Below are 18,652 nucleotides of genomic sequence, written 5' to 3'. Positions count from 1 at the left end.
TAACTAAATGTTTCCAGAGGTCATTGCAGGTCAACCAGCCTCCTCCATATTTACAAAATCAAATAAATTTGGTGTCAGTTAACTGTAGTAAAATATTTTAGCTGCACTAACCAACACGAACATAGCTCAGTTGATTGACACCATTTTTTTTTTTTTTTGATTTTGTGAATGTGAACTGGTTGGTTGACCTATGATGACCTCTGGAATTATTTTTTCTGTGTTTAAATAAAAATAGAACAGAATAGAGGAGAATATACTTTATTGATCCCCAAGGGAAATCGCGTATTAGTTGACAAGCTACCCCATCCAAGATGTTAATATATACTATACCGTATATATATATTATACACACACACACACACACACACACACACACACACACACACACACAGACACACGCGCGTGTGTGTGTGTGTGTGTGTGTGAGTAATAAATATAGTAATAGTAAAATGTATAACTGCATAGTGACCATCCAAGTACCGTAGATAAATGTTAAGCTGCTGATCAATCTTGGATGAAGAGGATCTTAATCATCAAGGTCTTATACATTTTTACGTTTTTTGTTGTTGTTGGGTTGGGCACAGTTTACCTCAATCTCATGAAGAAAACACAAGTCGACAATGTTAATAAATACCATGGAGCATAATATATATGCATAATGACATTTCTTCACATTTCTTCCTGCCTCCTCATGCATCCATGCCTAGAACTGGCACTGGTAGCACAAACAAGAAAAATGTGCTGCACAAACCAGCTCAAGCATTGTGCACTAATATCATTTACTTTGAGGTCAGAGAAGGGGCCAACTTCACGCCAACTTGACTCAGATCCTGCAGCGTCCTCTGCCTGTGTGACATGTCAACCATCACATGTAGCTATAGTGTCTATACTGGCTTCTTTTCTTACTAGAAAAACAATTCCTGTTGTCTTGGTTTCTCTTCACAATGAATTCTTATTATGCATGCTATGTTGGAGATGTGTCTCACTTTTCTTGATGCATCTGGAAGAGGGATTATAAATCTCTGAAAGCTACAAAGATTTATTTCCACAAATATTCTATTTATCTTTAAAGTATTTAAACTCAATAGAACAATGTCTCATTTTGAACACATTTGAACCAGTAACAGCTGTCATTAACACTGGTGAACATATCCAAAAGCAGTTCAATGATTTTGTTAAAAGTTGTATCTTGTTCAAGTCAGATCAGATGATGAAAATGTGACACATGTGGCATTAACATGTCCATCTAAATTAAGGCATTTTATTTATCTGCGGCTTCAGAAAATATTTTATTCTTCCACTGCACCTTCTTTATCTGCATCTTACCATAGTTTGGACAAACTTTGACCTAAGTAAATCAGGTAAGGAGAAGAAGGCAGAGGCTGCACAGACTTCAAACTGAAATGCACAGGTGGAACTAGTGATGGGAACAAACAGGATCACCTATTTCTGACATTATTTTACATGTCAGAAAATAAAGTTAGCTGGAATCTCCTGACCAAAATATCCATGTGCAAAGGACCCCTCCTGCTGTCCAAGTCGGAGCTCCTGTTTATCATGTTTACTCCATCCTGTCAGTGTCATCACCGTTGATTTGCACCACACAATCTTTGTTCAAAGGCTCCTTGGAGTGGGCGGTGTCAAAGTGCTCTTTGTTCACTAAGTACCTGCCCCGAGCATCCAGCCCCAAGGCAGGTAGAAATCGCCGGTCAAATTGAATTTCTTGGCGTAAGTAAGAGGTTCTCTTCTGGCAGGAGTCACCAGTTCCCTCTTGCAATGCTGTTAGGAAAATGACCAGCTCAAAGTGTTTGGATGTGCCTTCACAAAGAGCAGGATAGAGAGGGCTCTGGCGGTCCAGTTGGTGGTAAAAAGTAAGGGGGAAAATAAAGAAGGGGCATGGCTGTTGGCCTAAGTGGTCCAAGTGGAAGTCTAGCGAGGTCTGGTACAGAGCCTGGCCTTCCTGTTCCTCATAGAGCACTGCACTCACCTTCACGTCCACCAGAGGTCGCTGAATAAGATTAGTGACTCGTATCATGAGGCACGTCTGGCCCTGGTGTTGGCCCACTACTGCCTGCGGACTGAACTCGATGGCTCCTGCTCTCTTCTGAGGACGAGCAATCTTGGCTACAAATGCACCTGAAAATGATGCGTCAGGATAGTGTCATAATATTACATGAAATCAATTCCAAAGCAATGCAATGTTTTGCAACATCTACTAAATGATTTGTCTTTGAATTTAATAAAATGTGACTGTGCAGTTGGGAGATCTGGCACTTGGCCACACAATATTGTCTCTTGGAAGATTAAAGAACTGTTGCTTAAATCTGATTAGGAAGCCAAACATGTTGGAATGGAGCCCATCCATCATGAGGCTTACAGCTACAAGATCTATTACATTTTTCCACATTTTTTGTTGTCACCTTGATTACCTATGTTCAAATGTTAATCTGTAGCAGTCCATGTCTTTTAAGAGGGCAAATTAATTGATTATCCTTGTTTGTTTGTTTTTTTGGTTGCTCAAAAAGTGATGAGGAAATATGCATCCAAACAGAAACTCCTCTATATCTGCATTCCTTTGTCAGAATAACTAGAAGAGCCGAAGCCGAAACAAAACCAATAATTAAACTTTTTTTTTATTTTATTGGAGTAACATAGTAACAAGTCTAGTTTCAGAGTTGTTTGAGCTTGCAGTTGGCCAACTATTTTATGTTGTGAACACGAGAACATCTCAAACATCCCAATTGCACGGTCTGAAGACAGTCCTCCATCGTCCCAACCACGGTGCAGTCAAATAGACCTGAAGGTGTTTGTCACATCAGTACAGGTGAACAGGTGGTTTATACCTAAAGGACATGAACTGTATCGGCATTACAATTTGCAATGGTAAGTTATTGAGAGAAAAAAGGAATATATCTAATAACATCCTAAAACACATCACAATAATATGCTAAACCTATTTTTGTTAACTCCTCCAAAGGCTTACACTGTAGGATTGGATGAGCAGCTAACCATGTGATGTGGGCAGATTATGATTTATGGTTTATGAATTGTGCTAGACTTTGCAATTCTATTTAATTCTCATCTCCCTTCAGTGCTCCCTTTGGGATTTCTCTTTCTTTTTTCTCCCAGTGACCTTTTTTCTCAGAATAAATTTAACTCTGCACTGTTTTAGAATTGTAGTCTGTTTATAGTTGTAGTTTTGCAATGGCAGTGGAGAAAGTGGACGAAGCCATTCAGTCCATGTTGGCCGTGCTTCCAAATATTGAACAATTAATTCCGGAGCAATATTAAGATAAAGATTAACACAATTTAATCTTTGCCAGCGAATCTTTGGTGGCTGGTAAAGATGTCATTGGGCTCAGCAATTTTCTCTTTGCTGTGGGGGATAGTTGTTTATTTAAGCTAGGGATATAGAAATATAATAATAGAATTCCACATGTATGCCTATTTGAGAATATATGGTGACTCTCTGATAAAAAAGGGATTTAAAAGAATTTATTGTGTCTAGATAGTGTTAAATGGAGATTAGTGACACAGGGTCCACTTCACCCGTTTTAGGACTACAGGAGGGTTAAAGAGCAGCAGGAAAAGTACACAGTAAAATCCCAAGTGTCAAATCAGCATGTCAGAGCAGATGAACTCTATGAGAGTCAATTCAACAACAGTGAGAGTAAAATGCCTCCTTATGTTGACTCTGAAGACCTCTGCCTCCTTTCACCTCCTGCCACACTGATCAGAATTTTCTCAGCGCCATTTTCAACATCTTGGCCTTGCCTGAGAAATCACAGTAAGTTTCATTTTATGGTTTAATAATTTTTGATTTTGATACTATCTTGATATTCTTCTGTATCACTTAATATATTTTTATATTGAAAGTTTCATCCTGTAGCTTTAATGTGACTATTTTATATTAAATTCATTGTTAGAATCAAGTGTTAACATCTAGATTTTTTAAATGCTTTTTTGTCAGTCATAATTTTTTAGAAACAAATTTGTGGTCATCCTTTTGACATAATCTGGCACATTTTGCCTTCTATTTTTAAATGTTCTGATTTTCAAATGCTTTTGCGTTATTTGTGGCAAAAATGTTTACTAAGAAAATGGATGTTTTTTATATATCACTGACAAAAATTAATTTTGTTTATATAAATAAGAAAATTTGTCCTTTGTTACAAATGGTACTAATGATGTGATTTTTTTTTTTTTTTTTTTTTTTTAAAGCGGAACTGGTTAAAGATTTTCACAAAATTCATCATGATTTACAAATACTTGTTTTACCTTAAAAGTTTTATGTTAAGTCATAGCTGTATATCTGAGAATTATTTAAATATTTTGTTATTATTAATTTCAATAAATATAAATGTTAAATAGGTTTATAATAAAACAGTATATAGTTATTATTTTTTGACACTGACTTTATAGAGATTAATGCTGAGCATAGCGTTAAATTTAATTAACAGTGCTATATAGGTCTTACACTATTGGATATTAATTAGAATAACACTCAAAAACTAAAAGTGTCCTTTTCAAATAACTCTGCAGCTGTTATTTGTCTCCATAGAGTAAAAGTATATTAACAATTGTGAGTGTTAGTCAAGTTTTATTCTATAAGTCATTTTAACTCTAATTAAAGTAAAATTAGAGTAACACTGACAACAGCGTAACTTTTACATTGTACACATGTTCACTGGCCCAGAGTGGAAATTGACTTTAAGTGTTGAATTAACGCTGCTCATTCTCCTGTGCTGGGTCTTTCTGTGTGGAGTCTGCAGGTTCTCCCTCTGCATGCATGGGTTCACTCTGGGTACTCTGGCTTCCTCACTGTCCAGAAGCATGACTGCCAGATTTACTACTACCTCTAAATAACAGCTATATATGTTTGTCTGAGAGCTATGGTTGTTTGGATGCATGATGAACACTTCTACAAGGATCTCTACTGCAAAACAGAGTACCGTATTTTCCGCACTATAAGGCGTACCGGATTATAAGGCGCACCTTCAATGAATGGACTATTTTAGGACTTTTTTCATACATTAGGCGCACCGCGTTATAAGGCGTATAGAATAGACGCTTCATACTCTATTATTACACATCCACATTAATAAAGAAATGGTCCCCGAGTACTTTATATAGTAGGCTGGCCCAGCCGTTGTTTCACTCACGGTGTTGGTGTTGCGATATTATGCCCAACTGCTTTCTGGGTAACACAGACCAACCGACACACTGCCGCTGCAGTCTCTGTCTCTCTTCCCCTGCCCCTCCCTCCCTTTAAATGTATTATCAAACTTTATTAACAAACCAGTGTTCTGACAACTATCCCAGCATGCACCGCGCACTACTTCTTCTACGGGGGAAAAAGAAGTTGGCGGCTGCTTACCGTAGTGGACCAACTACGTAAGCAGCCTACTGCATGTCTGTGTAAACATGACGTCTTTCATTTCGATCTGAGTTAATTAGCGTAGCATTTCTGCCGGATTTTCACAACATATCAGCCACGACAATGGACAGGGGAACCAACAAGTTCATGTCATCTTTTTTGGACGACATCAAGGTGTTTGAGCCACTGGATGCCTCCAACATCACAGCTAAAAGCTACCGATAGATGAGGAAAACAGCAGATCCTCACACCCTCAGCATAAATATAGCTGTGGACAAGATCACTGATGCCTATTGTTCTTGCAAGGCTGGGTAAGTTGGCATTCATGGTTTTGATGGTCCACAATGTACATTAGCATATGTTTACTACTGTAGCTTGTGTTTGTGAGACGGTCACGCACGTGGTAGCTGCACTGTGACCTAAAATGGGCATTAGCCAATGAAACGCGGCCCCTGTGGTAAGGTCCGTTGCTGGACCTGTTGTGGCTCAATATTGGTCCATATATAAGGCGCACCGGATTATAAGGCGCACTGTCGGCTTTTGAGGAAATTGAAGGTTTTTAGGTGCGTCTTATAGTGCGGAAAATACGGTAAAAGGTTTTCAGTCCAAGAGTTGACACTATCCATCCATATGTTCATTGTCTACACTAGCGGTTCTCAACGTGGGCGGTACCGCCCCCCAGGGGGAGTTCAGAGGACGGCAGGGGGCGCTGGCGGACATTTTTACAAAAGGGGGGCGCTGGGATTCCTTTGGGGGGCGTTTGGTCGAAGGTAAACTTTACACCTTAAATGCACAACAATGCCAATTTAGACTTTGAGCAACTTGGTAAAACTGTATTGTGTGACATTAAACCATGCTTGGCTGCAACTGTATCGATGGCAGCTCTCCTTCTATTCAGTGTTTGTTAGCTTCTGTTAGCTTCTTGGCGCAGCTCCGTTCTCCTGCTTCTGGTAGCTAAAATCACCTCACTGTGTATCCCTCTGAAAAATGAACCCATTTAAATAAAGAAATAAAGAAATTCCTCCATGGGTGAAACCACGATAGTGAGCGTTCATTTTATAGCGTTAACACCGGAGCTGTAAGGTCCGGTATGAAACGGGGGTGATAGAACAACACAGCACTTTTAAATTTCAATAATCAGATTGCAGAAATTGTTTGCGTTGTTTTAAGAGGTTTATGTCAGTCTGCCTTTTCCCCATCGATACGTTTCCCGACCGCTGCGCACCTTTGGGGGTAAAAAGAAAAAACCCAAAAAACTCTGAAACAGGAGAAGCGGGACATAAAACGGAGCGACGAACTAGATGTGAATTATGGCATAAAAACAGAGAATCCGACGCTGAACTGTGAAAAATCAACACATGATGTGAAACATGATGATTAGGAGGTGCAGCAGGTGATGAGTGAAGATTACTGATGGACAATAAACGATAAAATAAATCTAGCAACAGGAAAGAAACTAAAGTGGATATAGCAATAAACCAAGAGAGGATAATACTAATCAGAGAAAACTAAATAGAAATGAATGAAAAACAAAATGCAAGAATAAACTAAGAAACTAAAGTAAATACAGAGGAATAAACTGGTATGGCAAGACCTTTAGAGCAATAATTAATACAGAGACTGTATGGCAAGAATAAACAGACACTATTTCCAGATAGGTGAAATAATATTGTTGAAGTGCCATGGGTTTGTTGAGACCATATCTGAGAATAAATATCTTACAGGCCATAACAGTAAAGAACTGATCACTTATTTATGTTTTTAATTAGATTTGATATATTTATTTCTTCAATATTATTTTTCATGTCTGTTAATGTCATGAGGCTGATGACTTCATGACACTTACAATTTGACTCATTAGGATTTGATTAAGAACCAGATTTGATCTTTGTAATTTCTGTCCAGTAAAACTATTAATCTATAAATCAATAGACACATCAGTATAAAGATATTATCCATGTTTCTGTCTCATATTTGTATCGCATTAAAAGGATCTGGAACTTTTGTTTTTCCACTGAAAGCTCTGGTTTGCACAATAAATGCCATGTGGGTGAAGTTTTATGGATGATACTCTGATGTCCCATTCTCCTGAAGGCAGCACAGAGCTGCACCACCAGAAACCGACAGAAACACTGAAGAGAAGAAGAGCTATGATTAATGTAGTTACAGTTCTATCCATGTTTTAATGCTGCAGAGCTCAGTCGTTTTGCAAATAGTTCAAAGTTTAAACTGGCATGTTGAACATCTTTTATCTGCTCATTTTGTGGAATATTTAACAACTAGAAAATGGCACAAAATAAGAATATTTTTTCCACTCTGATTGGCTGCTGTTAGGGCTACTGAATTTAACTTGAATGTTCATTGCATTTTTTGTAAACACCTGTGAAAATAATTTCTATTCCCATTACTTTTTTGTTCTCTGGGAACTCATTAAGGACCATGTAACCAACTAGAAGCACGGTGTCTCACTCCGACTGTCATGAAAACCAAATCAGTTGCTCAAAAAATAATTAAATACATGTCTGATTAAAAATATACTCTTTAAATGAAGAATTATATCCAATACCTGCTTCCTGACTGATTCTAATATTTTGTATGTTCTGTAAGAATTTAAACACCGAAAGTATCAGATGGTATTTATAAAACAAGAGAAAATATATGCTCTACTTTTATTAAAGCATAGTTAATGAATTCACATGATGTTCTTGAACCTTTAAAGATCAAATATGGTGATTTTCTTACATTCATCACATTTTGTTGAATTTGTTGCATATAATTCTGTAGTTCTTTGCCAGTATTACATTTTGCCTAATTCCTGAGCACAGCCTCACTGCAGATACGTTTACTACATCTAGCATAGAGTGTTCGCTCATGCTTTGGTTAGAATTTGTACCTGTGATGAAGGCCTCCAGCATAAGCCCCAGGAGCATCTGCACAGCCAGCAGTGCTATAGCACTGGGACAGTCTCCACTGGGGAACATGGTGCCATAGCCAATGGTCAGCTGGGTCTCAAGAGAGAAGGAGAAGGCAGCAGTGAAACTTGTAATATGTTTCACGCAAACCACGTGATCCTGTGGGGGGTCATCATGATTTTTCACAGCAAGGTCTCCATTGAGATGGGCCAGCAAGTACCACAAGCAGGCAAACAACAGCCAGTGGGCAATGAAGGATGCACAGAAGGCGAGGAGTACCCATCTCCAGCGCAGACTCACCAATAGTCCCCACAAATCCTGCAGCGCCAGCAGCCAGACTCTGCCCCAGCTCCTGCGCCACGAGTCTGAGGGGCAGGCAGGGGTATTTAGCGTACAGTGTCCATCTTTGGTGACTAGACGCTGACGAGGGGGAGAAGACAACAAGGGGTAGGAGGACGCTTTGCCAGCCAGAACGCTACTGTTGGTTTTGGTTGTCATGGTTGCAGGCAGATCTCAAACAGGGCAAACGAAATTGACCCTGAAAAAAAAAATAATTAAAAATTAATGATAGTAACATAATTTTTAAACTTTGATATTTATGTTCTTTCAGAGGAACTCATGTGTCTGATCAGCAGTAACACTCTGAAGCTGCTCCTTTCTTTATTGCTCAGGCTTCATTCAGCCTCAGGCTCTGCTCCAGTTATTGATAAATATGGTTGTAAACATAGTTTGTGGATATGGTGTGAATTGAAAGTGCAAAAAATAATAAAACTACTAAACATGGACATTTTTACATTTTTATTGAATATTCAAATTCGAGATGTTTTGTTCTGAAGCTTCTTATTGACAGGTCTGGTCATGGAATCAGTTGTGGACATGTTGAAATCAGCTGATTTTAGGGTCCTTGTTTTCATGAAATGGGCCAAAACAGATTCTCAAAATTAGGTTGAATGTACAGAACAGTCATGTTTAATTTAAGCAGCTGTAGGGGATGTATGTGCCGGCAGCCCTGACAGTCTGACAGCTAGACTTCTGCATTCTGCAGAGTTTCTATTTCTATGTCAATATTGTTGCCAGGAGATTAGAGCGGCTCTCAGCTGGGAATCAGTCTGAGCAACACAGTGACATGCAGAGTAGGAATGTGTCTTGCAGGGAGCTTTCCCTGCATGGCTGTATGACTCTTCACAAATAACAAATCTCTCCATTCCATGAATAAAACCACTCAATGTGTTTGAGTGGTTTTATTATTGTGCTTTTTTCTACTCTTCAAAGTTAAAACTTGTGTTGCCATGCTTCAGCATTTAGGTTGGGTCAGGAGTGATTTGGTTGGAAAATTTACTCTTCCCAGAATAAACAATAGTTGGATAACACTCAGCAAGATTGTCACATGTCTCACTTTCAAGTCCACTGAAACTGAGACAGTTCTGATGGAACCAGCTATGAGGGATGAGGATATTAGCATAGTATCAGCGTAGTTCTGTTTTACATACGGCATGTCAGGAAATGACTCTAGACTACCATCAGACTGAGCTGTGAAAGAACTTGTTGATCAAACTTACATGTTTCAGATCATTAATTATACTTTCAAATGATGACGTGATTTATTAAATGTCTAAAGCTAAGAAAACCAGCCTGGCCCAACTTAATAATGGCCCAACTTAATGGGATGGCAGTGAGGGTCACTGCCATCCCACATGGGAACTGGGGAGGAACTTTGTACCCCTCTACTTTGCAGAACTGCTTTCAATTCAGCCACATTTGATAGATTTTCAAGAATGAATGATTATTAAGGTCATATTAAACTCTGGAAAATGATGGCGCAAAGAAGAATTCTTCACAAAATCAAGACTATTATGGGCAACCCTGATCATCCTCCTCCTTGTATGGCTGCATAACCTACATATGCTTCAGTTTAGGATGGCAGATTTTTCTCCTGACAAGGTTTTCTGGTAAAGAGCAGAATTCAAGGTTCCGTCAATAAAACAGATCATCGTGTGGGATAAAAGACTTCCTGAACAAGCTTGTAGATGGAGGATCTCTGCAGCGTTTCCTGGACTGAAATGATGATGTTGTTTTAAGGAAATGCTGATTATTTTATGGTGGATGTACCAGTACCCACAACGGGACCCAACACATCCCACTGTAATCTAATCAGTCAACAGAATATTTTTCTAAATGTCATGAATATCATTAGGAACTTTTTGGTAAAGGTGACATGGGCCTTTGAGTTCTTTTTGATAAGCAGTGGTTCTGATCTGATTACCTTTCTTATTGTTCAACCATGAACTCTGACCTTAACTGAGGCAGAGATCAGCAGAGCTTTAGGCGTTCTGAATTATACTGTGTATCCTATAAAATACAACTTGATTTTTTTACATACAAATGTAATCACACATAAATTATTATTAAAACGTAAACTGATTAATTATGGATTCCTGAAGACTCCTTCATGTTTTTTGAAATGATTGCACCATGGATTTAGCACTATGACAACAAAAGAACAGCATCACTTTGCTATAACAAAACTAACTAATCTATAGCTTTTATTAAAAAATGTCTGCCAGCAGAAACATACTCAGTGTTTCATGTGACTGTATCATTACAGAGTTTTAGCAGTTGAAGTTATTTCTGATTGCGTGAAGCAGCACATCAGAGACATGGTGCTCATTACTTTGGGCTCGTGCAGAGGTTTATGTAATGTGTGATCAGCTGCCACTGTTTTCTACATTTTTAACTTTATCACTTCACAGCATGTCTGAACTGCAACATCAGACGTCTAACAATCTAAATTCATTTAAAGATGAATACTTGGACTTGTTTTCGGTCTGTTGGTCGATTACCAACTCTTAGTTCACTCTGATTCCAACGAATAGTTTTAGTTAAAAAAAAAAAAAAACTAAGCTGAAAACATCTTTCTTTACAGCCTTTGATAACAACGATTAAATGCACACAAACTTTCTCTGTGTTGCTCCATAAAAAACTCTTCAGCTGTAACCAATCCCCATGTCTGATTTGATCACCGATTGTTCCATCCGGGTATCAGAACCTCACCCCAGGACAGCATCATGCTGGGACTCGTACTCACCTAGAGCTGCACTCAGGGCCAACCTGGAGCCCTTTGACCTGTTCCCCTTAGACTGGCTCTGTTAAGCAGACACAGGACTGCGGCTCATTCAGAGAGCGCCACTGATTCCTTGGAAAAATGGGGGTTCAAAATCCCAAAAGGAGTCCAACAGAAAAAGTGTGGGGGGAGGAAAACTTCTCTCCGCTGAGGTTGTCTCTGAGTGTGACTGAGCGTGCTGCTCTTTACTCCACTGTGAGGTGCAGCATCGAGCTCCAGGGCCAGGAGGATTCAATTGGTCACATTACTCTGCAAGGAGCCTATTAGTGTTCCCGGAAGATAGCAGATAGAGAGGGATTTGAGTGGGGGTGTTTGCTGGGGGTGGGGTGACCAACACCTTGTCACAGTTCATTCAGTCCAATAAATATTGTTGTGACAAACTGGAATTTTTAACCGTTTGTGCGTACATGCACAAGCTGGATTGATTTCTGATGTTATCTAGAGTATTAAGGAAAACATGAGCACAGATGTTAAGACTGTTAGAACTGAGAACAGGATTTATTTATTTGGGTATATTGTTCAGGAGATCTTTTCTTGTCTTCTTCTTGTCTCGTCTTGTGATCTCTTAGATATGACCAGAATTTAAAATCACTTCATTGTGCTGAAGGCTTTAATTATCATTAGCAACTGACAACATTACTACACAATTGTGTAATAGCCAGATAAGTTACATATTAACCAAGAAATCATTGAGGCCTTCCTTCTTGATACCAAGCAGCAGATAGATGTCAAAATGTCAACACTGCTCTTTGACCCCTGAACAACTTTACTCAAAAGATTGTTTGTCTCCTCAACAAACCAAAGTTAAGCGTCGGTTTGTTGAAGATCTACTTTGATTAATTATGGTCAACTTTAACATTTTTGCAGTAATTTGATCTATTGATCAAATTACTACAAACTTTATTCGTTTGTCCTCCATTAGTCGAATCTTATAAAAGTTAATACTTGAGTATTAGTTTGTTACTATTTGATTTCTTGTAAAGTTATCAGGTCTTAAAGTTTGGGTGATAATACATGTAGTTTGTGACCAACTGTAGTCTAATGCAGAGGTTCCCAAACTGTGGGGCGCGCACCCTAGGGGGGGTGCCGTGTCATTGCAGGGGGGGCGCGGGAAGCCGTCTGGATGAAAAAACAAAACAAAACATGAACACTGTATGCGCTGGGTTTTTACCTTAGAACGGCCAACTCTGTTATTCCTCTGTCAATTTGATACAGTAGAGGCTTCCACAATTCCCATATTTGTGTCCTCTGTCACTTTTATCAGCAGTTAAAACTGTTTAATCCGTTGTTAACATGTCGTAACCTGTTTTTCCGACCCGCATTTAAACGCAACATGAGCGCTACGACGCTCGCGCTGGGTTTCCACCTGTGACGGAGACCTGCTGCTGCTGTGCGGAGCTACATAGGTTTGTGTTAGAATCACGGCAGCAAACCAGCAAAACGCAAAGAACTTTTCACAGTTTTTCCCTCCAAACTAACCGACTGAGTTGAGTAAAGCTGTTGGATGCAGGTAATGTTAGCTAAAAGATGACTAGCTAATATCAATACAGCACCTTAAGCTTAACAAGTACCTTGTAGGCTACCGATGTTGGTGTCTATTTTCAGCTATGTACATTCATTTTGCCCCCAAAAAAGTCGACCCCCCCCGCCCCCCCCTCATACGCGTCGTTTCAACCAGACAGCCATTTGTAATCCATGGGGGGGGCGGGGAGGGGGGGGGCGCAGAAAATGTTTGGAAACCACTGGTCTAATGCATGTGTTTATTTTCCTTGTGAAATTTAGGCACAAACACAAATATCCACATCCAGTTAGATTAACTGAACTGAAGAGTTCTTGCTGTCATAATAAAGTAACTAAGATTATGTTTTTAAGACATATAAAATTTTGCTTTGTAAAGAATGAAAACCATATCTTGTAACTGGTATCTTTATTTTCACTATGAAATTATAAAAATTTTTTTGTTGATACACGGACTCAGGATGGACATAAATTAAAAGTAATTAAGAAAGAATATCATCCATTCAGGAAGACCTTAAAATATAAACAATAAAACTGGGAAATACACTGTGTTTAAGTTTATTTATTCTGTATTTAATGTAGACAATAATGTAGACTAAGAATGGACTTCAAGCAGCTCAGACTTGCTTTAATATTCCACTCGATTCAAATGTCACTTCACAGCTCAGTCTGGGCTTTCTCCCATTGTCTTTGATTCCTCTGTTAGACTTTCAACTGGACCAATCAGGGAACAAAAGGAGAATTTGTGAATGGTGACATTGATTTTCTGCTCTGTTTTAGAATTGCAGTCTACCTGCAGCTTTAGAAACGGCAGCCGTGAAACTAAATGAGGACATTCGGTCCGTGTTTTTAGGTCACACCTTGTTAAGAAAATGTTAAGAAGCAATAATATTTTCTGTAACATTTAAGTTCTAGAATGTGTGTATGTGATCCTTTTGTTCGTGAAATGTTTGTTACCTTTTTGGGTGATTTCTTGTAGCGGCCATCTTGGAACCTACCAAAGAGGAGGCCCGCCTCAAACCCAGCTCTTTTATAGAAAGGGCCATGTTTGCTGGAGTTTGATTGGCTGGGCAGTTAATAGAGAAGGTGGGGACAACAGTATATAAGGACACTGCTGGCTGAGCCTTGAGAAAAAGAAAAAGCTGAGAAACAGAAAGCTGAGAGACTGCAGGAAAAGATGCCATTTTGTCTTGCGAGTGGATTATGCTGTGCTGAAGGAGGCCTAATAAATCACCTTTATGTATGCTACAGCCAACTTTGCTGAGTTTTCCTTCCACACCACACCTCTCAGTGTAGCACACCTCCAAATATGAAATTAACATAACAGCCAGCTCTCTCGGTTCTGCACTTTTCACTTTGTAGCGGAGAACAGTTGTTTACAGCCCAGGCGATATCCTGAGTGTCAAACTGGCACATTACACACACCACAGGCAAATGTTAGCGATTGGGTAAAATTTGAAACTTCAACAGCGTCCACACCACCAGGAAGCAGTCGTTTCTCAGCAGCTGAGAGCCCAGACCCTCTGGATGAAGCAAAGTGTAGAACAAGGAGCTGGTTTACTAGGAGAGACTCCAGCAAACCATGAGTTTTTTCTAGTCTGAAAAAGAAACAGAAAAGTATGAGAAAGATTGTATACAATGACTGACAAGAAGTGTTAGATATGATAGCTTTAAGATTTACTTGCAACATTATTTATCTTCTTTTTTGTGGCTAAGATTTGTTTTGTGGTATATTTTAGTTAATTGAAATTGCACAAGAGAAGTTGTACTTATTTTTGTGAGATGTTAATAATGAATGAGGTAATTATATAAAAACAATGTTCTGCTTTGACAAGTTGTGTGTTCTACATCATGGTGGTCTTATTTACTCTCTCACAGAGAATCCTACTGCCAGTCTCCTCTCTAAATCTACAAGTCATTCAGTTTAAATCTAAAGAAATCTGTAATGATTCTGATCAGAAAGTTCCTGGGCCTGAAGTCATTTGCACAAGCTGGATTTAGTTATTGTAGATATCACATAAAGGAGCAGCAGAATAGTTACAGAGTGGAAAGCACATGCAGTTTGTGTAGTTTTCATAGGCAGTTACCAAAATAACACTGGTAGACTCTTTTGGTAAGTAATATGGATGGAAACTTACTGCCAAGTGTTCACTGTGGTAACATGTCCTGATGACACCATCTGTTGTTGACAAGCACTGCAAATGCACCTGCTTTTCTTTTCCTGCTGCTCTTTAAACATCTGTTTGCTCATATAGTCAGGGAGCCTGGCAGAGAGGCGTTGTAGTGTGGGATGTGATCCTGCAGCCGAGTCTCAGTAAAGGTACATTACCACAGACAGACTGGTGTGGTCTGCTGGGGACAGACAGAGACCGAAAAGGCTGATCTGGATGGCTAGCTCTGTCCCACGATGGCCTCTGGACCCAGGAGGGGTGTTGTGTGGAAGGAGAATGGTGGCTGAGCTGTTTTGGCTGTTGGACTTCATCACCCGCCTCATGCAGGGAGCTCTGACAGCACTGAGCAGCTCCTTCAACGGCAGACTGCTCCATCCACAAAGTGGGGATGACTCAGAAGATCCTTTCTTTCCCACATACATGTCTGTGGGTGAGAGAGAGTACACTGCACTGTTTTTTATTTTGTCGTTTCTCATTTCTGTTACTCTTGGTTTTATCCTAGTGGCCTTTATTTTGCAGTAGGTAAACAGGAAGGTGGATTACGAGAAACGGGGAAGATGTGCATCGACGGTCATCAGGCTGGGACTCAAACCCATGATGGACGCGTGGAGGACCAAGGCCTCTCTCTGTTCACTGGTCGCACCGCCAAGCCCCACTTCTGTTACTCTTGTTCTGTCCACTTTTTGTCATGACAACTTCAATTTCAAACTTGTGGAATTAATAAAGGATTATTTTAAACTTGTTGGCCAGTGATCTCATGTTTTATGGTTTGAATTTCCTCCTTTCCTCTTTCCTTTTTCTCCTGCATCCATAAACATGATGCCTCCTTTTAAGCTGATCTGAGATTTGTGGCTTCACTTGAGGTATTATTTTAGCTTGTGCAACGTTATTCAGCTCCTCCCACTTGTACACCACTATGTTTCTATGGCTACACATCATAGCATATGACCAAAACTAAAAATAATATCAATAGAAATCCCTCTAGCTGCACAGCATCCAAAGCTAGAGAGTATTATCATCCCCCCAAACAAGTAATTTCTCTGCCAGACATAAAGAAATTAAAACTTAAAATAATAATAATAAATGCAGATAACGGAGCTACTCCAACATGCTGATGCCTTGAGTGGTGCAAAATGCAGGGAAAAAACAAGCAGAGCTAAACCGAAAATGAAACTTTAATAGCAATTAAAAAATAAGGGTGAAAAGCAAAATTCAGAACAACCTCAGGCAAAAAAACTAAATGAGCAACTGCAAGTAAAACATAAAGATATGACAAAGAAGGAAGCAATATAGGAGTATACTGACTGCTGATGAAAAACAGTATTTAAAGGAGTGAGAAACTGGGAAAACATTGGAGGAAATGGTTAACATAGCAAATAGCAAAAGTAAGTTATGATTAAAAAAACACTAAACAGAACAGAAAAAACTAACAAAGAAAGATCACCTGCTGGAACTGCAAAGAAAAATCATTTCAATGCTGGAACTCAGAAATTACATTCTATTAGATATTAACTTGTGTTTCAAAGTCTGTGAGACAACATGGAGCAAAGCAATCAGACAAAACCAGCTTCTTACTACTTACTGTAAAATATACTCTTATTTTTTCCCATCTTGTTAAATTGTTAAATTCAGCTGTGTTTTTATTCATCAAACATGATTTAAACCCTGCTAGGGGTTAAAACTGGGCCTTTTTTCATTTCTCCCTCTTACCACTCTGGATCTGCACGGATGACATTGTTAGGAAGTGGCGTGTTGTCAGTATTTTACTGTTACTTTGCCTTCATTCTCTCTCATTAGTCTGAAGAGTGAGACCTACTACTGGGAAACCCTTCACCCCTCCGCCCTCTTACCCCATCCCCTTCGTTCTCCATGGGGTGAATGAGAGCTTTGTAGGAACTTAATGCACATGAGAAAAGATTATCACCTAATCAGCATGCAATTAATCACAGTTTTATTAAATATATGTTGACCAAAGTAACTTGAGTTTTAATGTATAGTACCCAAAGTTCTGAACTGCCATTTTGATAGGCAAGTACAATGTTAGGTAACCATAATCACCCTAGCTTCTAGACAGACAAAAAGAAAGTAAACTGCTATTTGGTTAAAAATGAAATGGTTGATGTTTCCAAGTCAGACTTACCAATGTTCAACGTCTCTGTTTGAAGTCTTTAGTACTTCCTGATTGTTTTGGGCTATATTGACAACTGGGTATAGCTGAACCATCTGCATGGTTTATGCATCTTTTCATCAGTCATGAAATAAAATTTACAAGTCATATTAAAAAATAAAATGAAAAATACTCCCTAATATTCAAACTGACTCAGCTGAATCTAAAGTAGTTCTGCCTACCAACACTGCAGTTAGCAAATGGCACATCAAGATTTTTTAAGTGGATATAGCATGCTTTTAAATCCTTCCTTTTCACATGTAAATCATGTGCTTAAGGTCCCTACAAAGCAAAACTGCCAATGTCTTGGTCTGACTTCCTGGTTATCGTAGCTACAGCAGATATCTTCTTAAGGCACATAACAGAAAAATCACTAATTTCAATTCAGTCATTCATACATTCCAACTTATCCTCACTATTAAACAGTAGTATACTCAATGAATTCATCAAAGTAGCTTAAAAAGTTTCCAGCTGGGAAATCCAGTATATTGGACAGAAGTAGAAAGTAACAAAGTACAAGTTAATGTTCTTAAGTAGCTTTTATGTGTATCTGTACTTTCCTGAGTGTTTATTTTCCAGATGTTTTACTTTTAATGCATGTATTCAAAACAAAAAGTATCTTTGTTTTTGACTTCTTGCTTTTCCTAAACCAAGAAATGTTTCAAAATGATGACAGGACAGACACAGAAAAGCAAAGCATTCCACATCCATGCTCTTATTTATGAAAGCTCTTCAAAAATCAGCTCCAGGACTGAATCATTGTGCAGGTTCTGTGTTATGTGATAACCAAAAAACCAGAAGCTGCTGGCATTCAATAATCCACCATCAAATCTGAAAAAAAAAGAAAAGAAAGAACATAAACAAACTGTACACATAATGATGTATGTTTATGTGGTACTAAGAGCTAATTTTGCATGTTTTGTAAGTCAGTTTACACCATTGGTAAAGCTATATGTATAAGAAATAAATTTGACGACTGCATCGTTACAGTTATTAACCTCTTAACTATCATGATGACAGGGATGTTAAGAGTGTCATCATTAACTATCAAGATGATAGTTAAGAGGTTATTAACCTCTTAACTATCATGGACCCTTTGACTTAGATTACAAGCACTGTAAGTGTGACTGTTACGGGATTAATGTAATGTTTGAAATGCAAATACAGTTGTTTACTAGTGGCTCCTTTATGCCCTCTTGTGGTGACAGATTTTTGAGAGTTTTATTTGGACTCATCATGGCTGAAGTTCAGAGGTCTTGATGGAGTCTTGGCCCCTCTTTGGGTTAGATCTACTAAAGGTTTGTGTGTATAAAAACAGATAACAACCTGATATATGCAAGTCTGATCTACAAACAACAAACAGGATTGTGTAGCAAAATAAAGAGA

The 18,652-nt window shown here is 38.8% G+C and overlaps 1 protein-coding gene across 1 annotated transcript; it reads right to left on the bottom strand.

Annotated features, from left to right (window-relative positions):
• Positions 1–1,391: 1,391 nt before the first annotated feature.
• kcnj13 (potassium inwardly rectifying channel subfamily J member 13) lies at positions 1,392–8,954 on the bottom strand. The gene is made up of 2 exons (XM_015007167.2): positions 8,271–8,954; positions 1,392–2,136 (listed from the first exon to the last, which is right to left on the bottom strand). The coding sequence occupies exons 1-2, from the start codon at positions 8,785–8,787 to the stop codon at positions 1,562–1,564; spliced, it is 1,092 nt and encodes a 363-aa protein (XP_014862653.1). The 5' UTR covers positions 8,788–8,954; the 3' UTR covers positions 1,392–1,561.
• Between the last annotated feature and the right edge of the window lie 9,698 nt (positions 8,955–18,652).

Source organism: Poecilia mexicana, unplaced genomic scaffold, assembly GCF_051168715.1.
Source record: "Poecilia mexicana isolate PSO_F unplaced genomic scaffold, ASM5116871v1 scaffold_13, whole genome shotgun sequence".
Classification (NCBI taxonomy): Eukaryota; Metazoa; Chordata; class Actinopteri; order Cyprinodontiformes; family Poeciliidae; genus Poecilia; species Poecilia mexicana.
The sequence above is the reverse complement of the archived record's forward strand: the minus strand, read 5'-3'. Positions and strand labels throughout refer to the sequence as shown.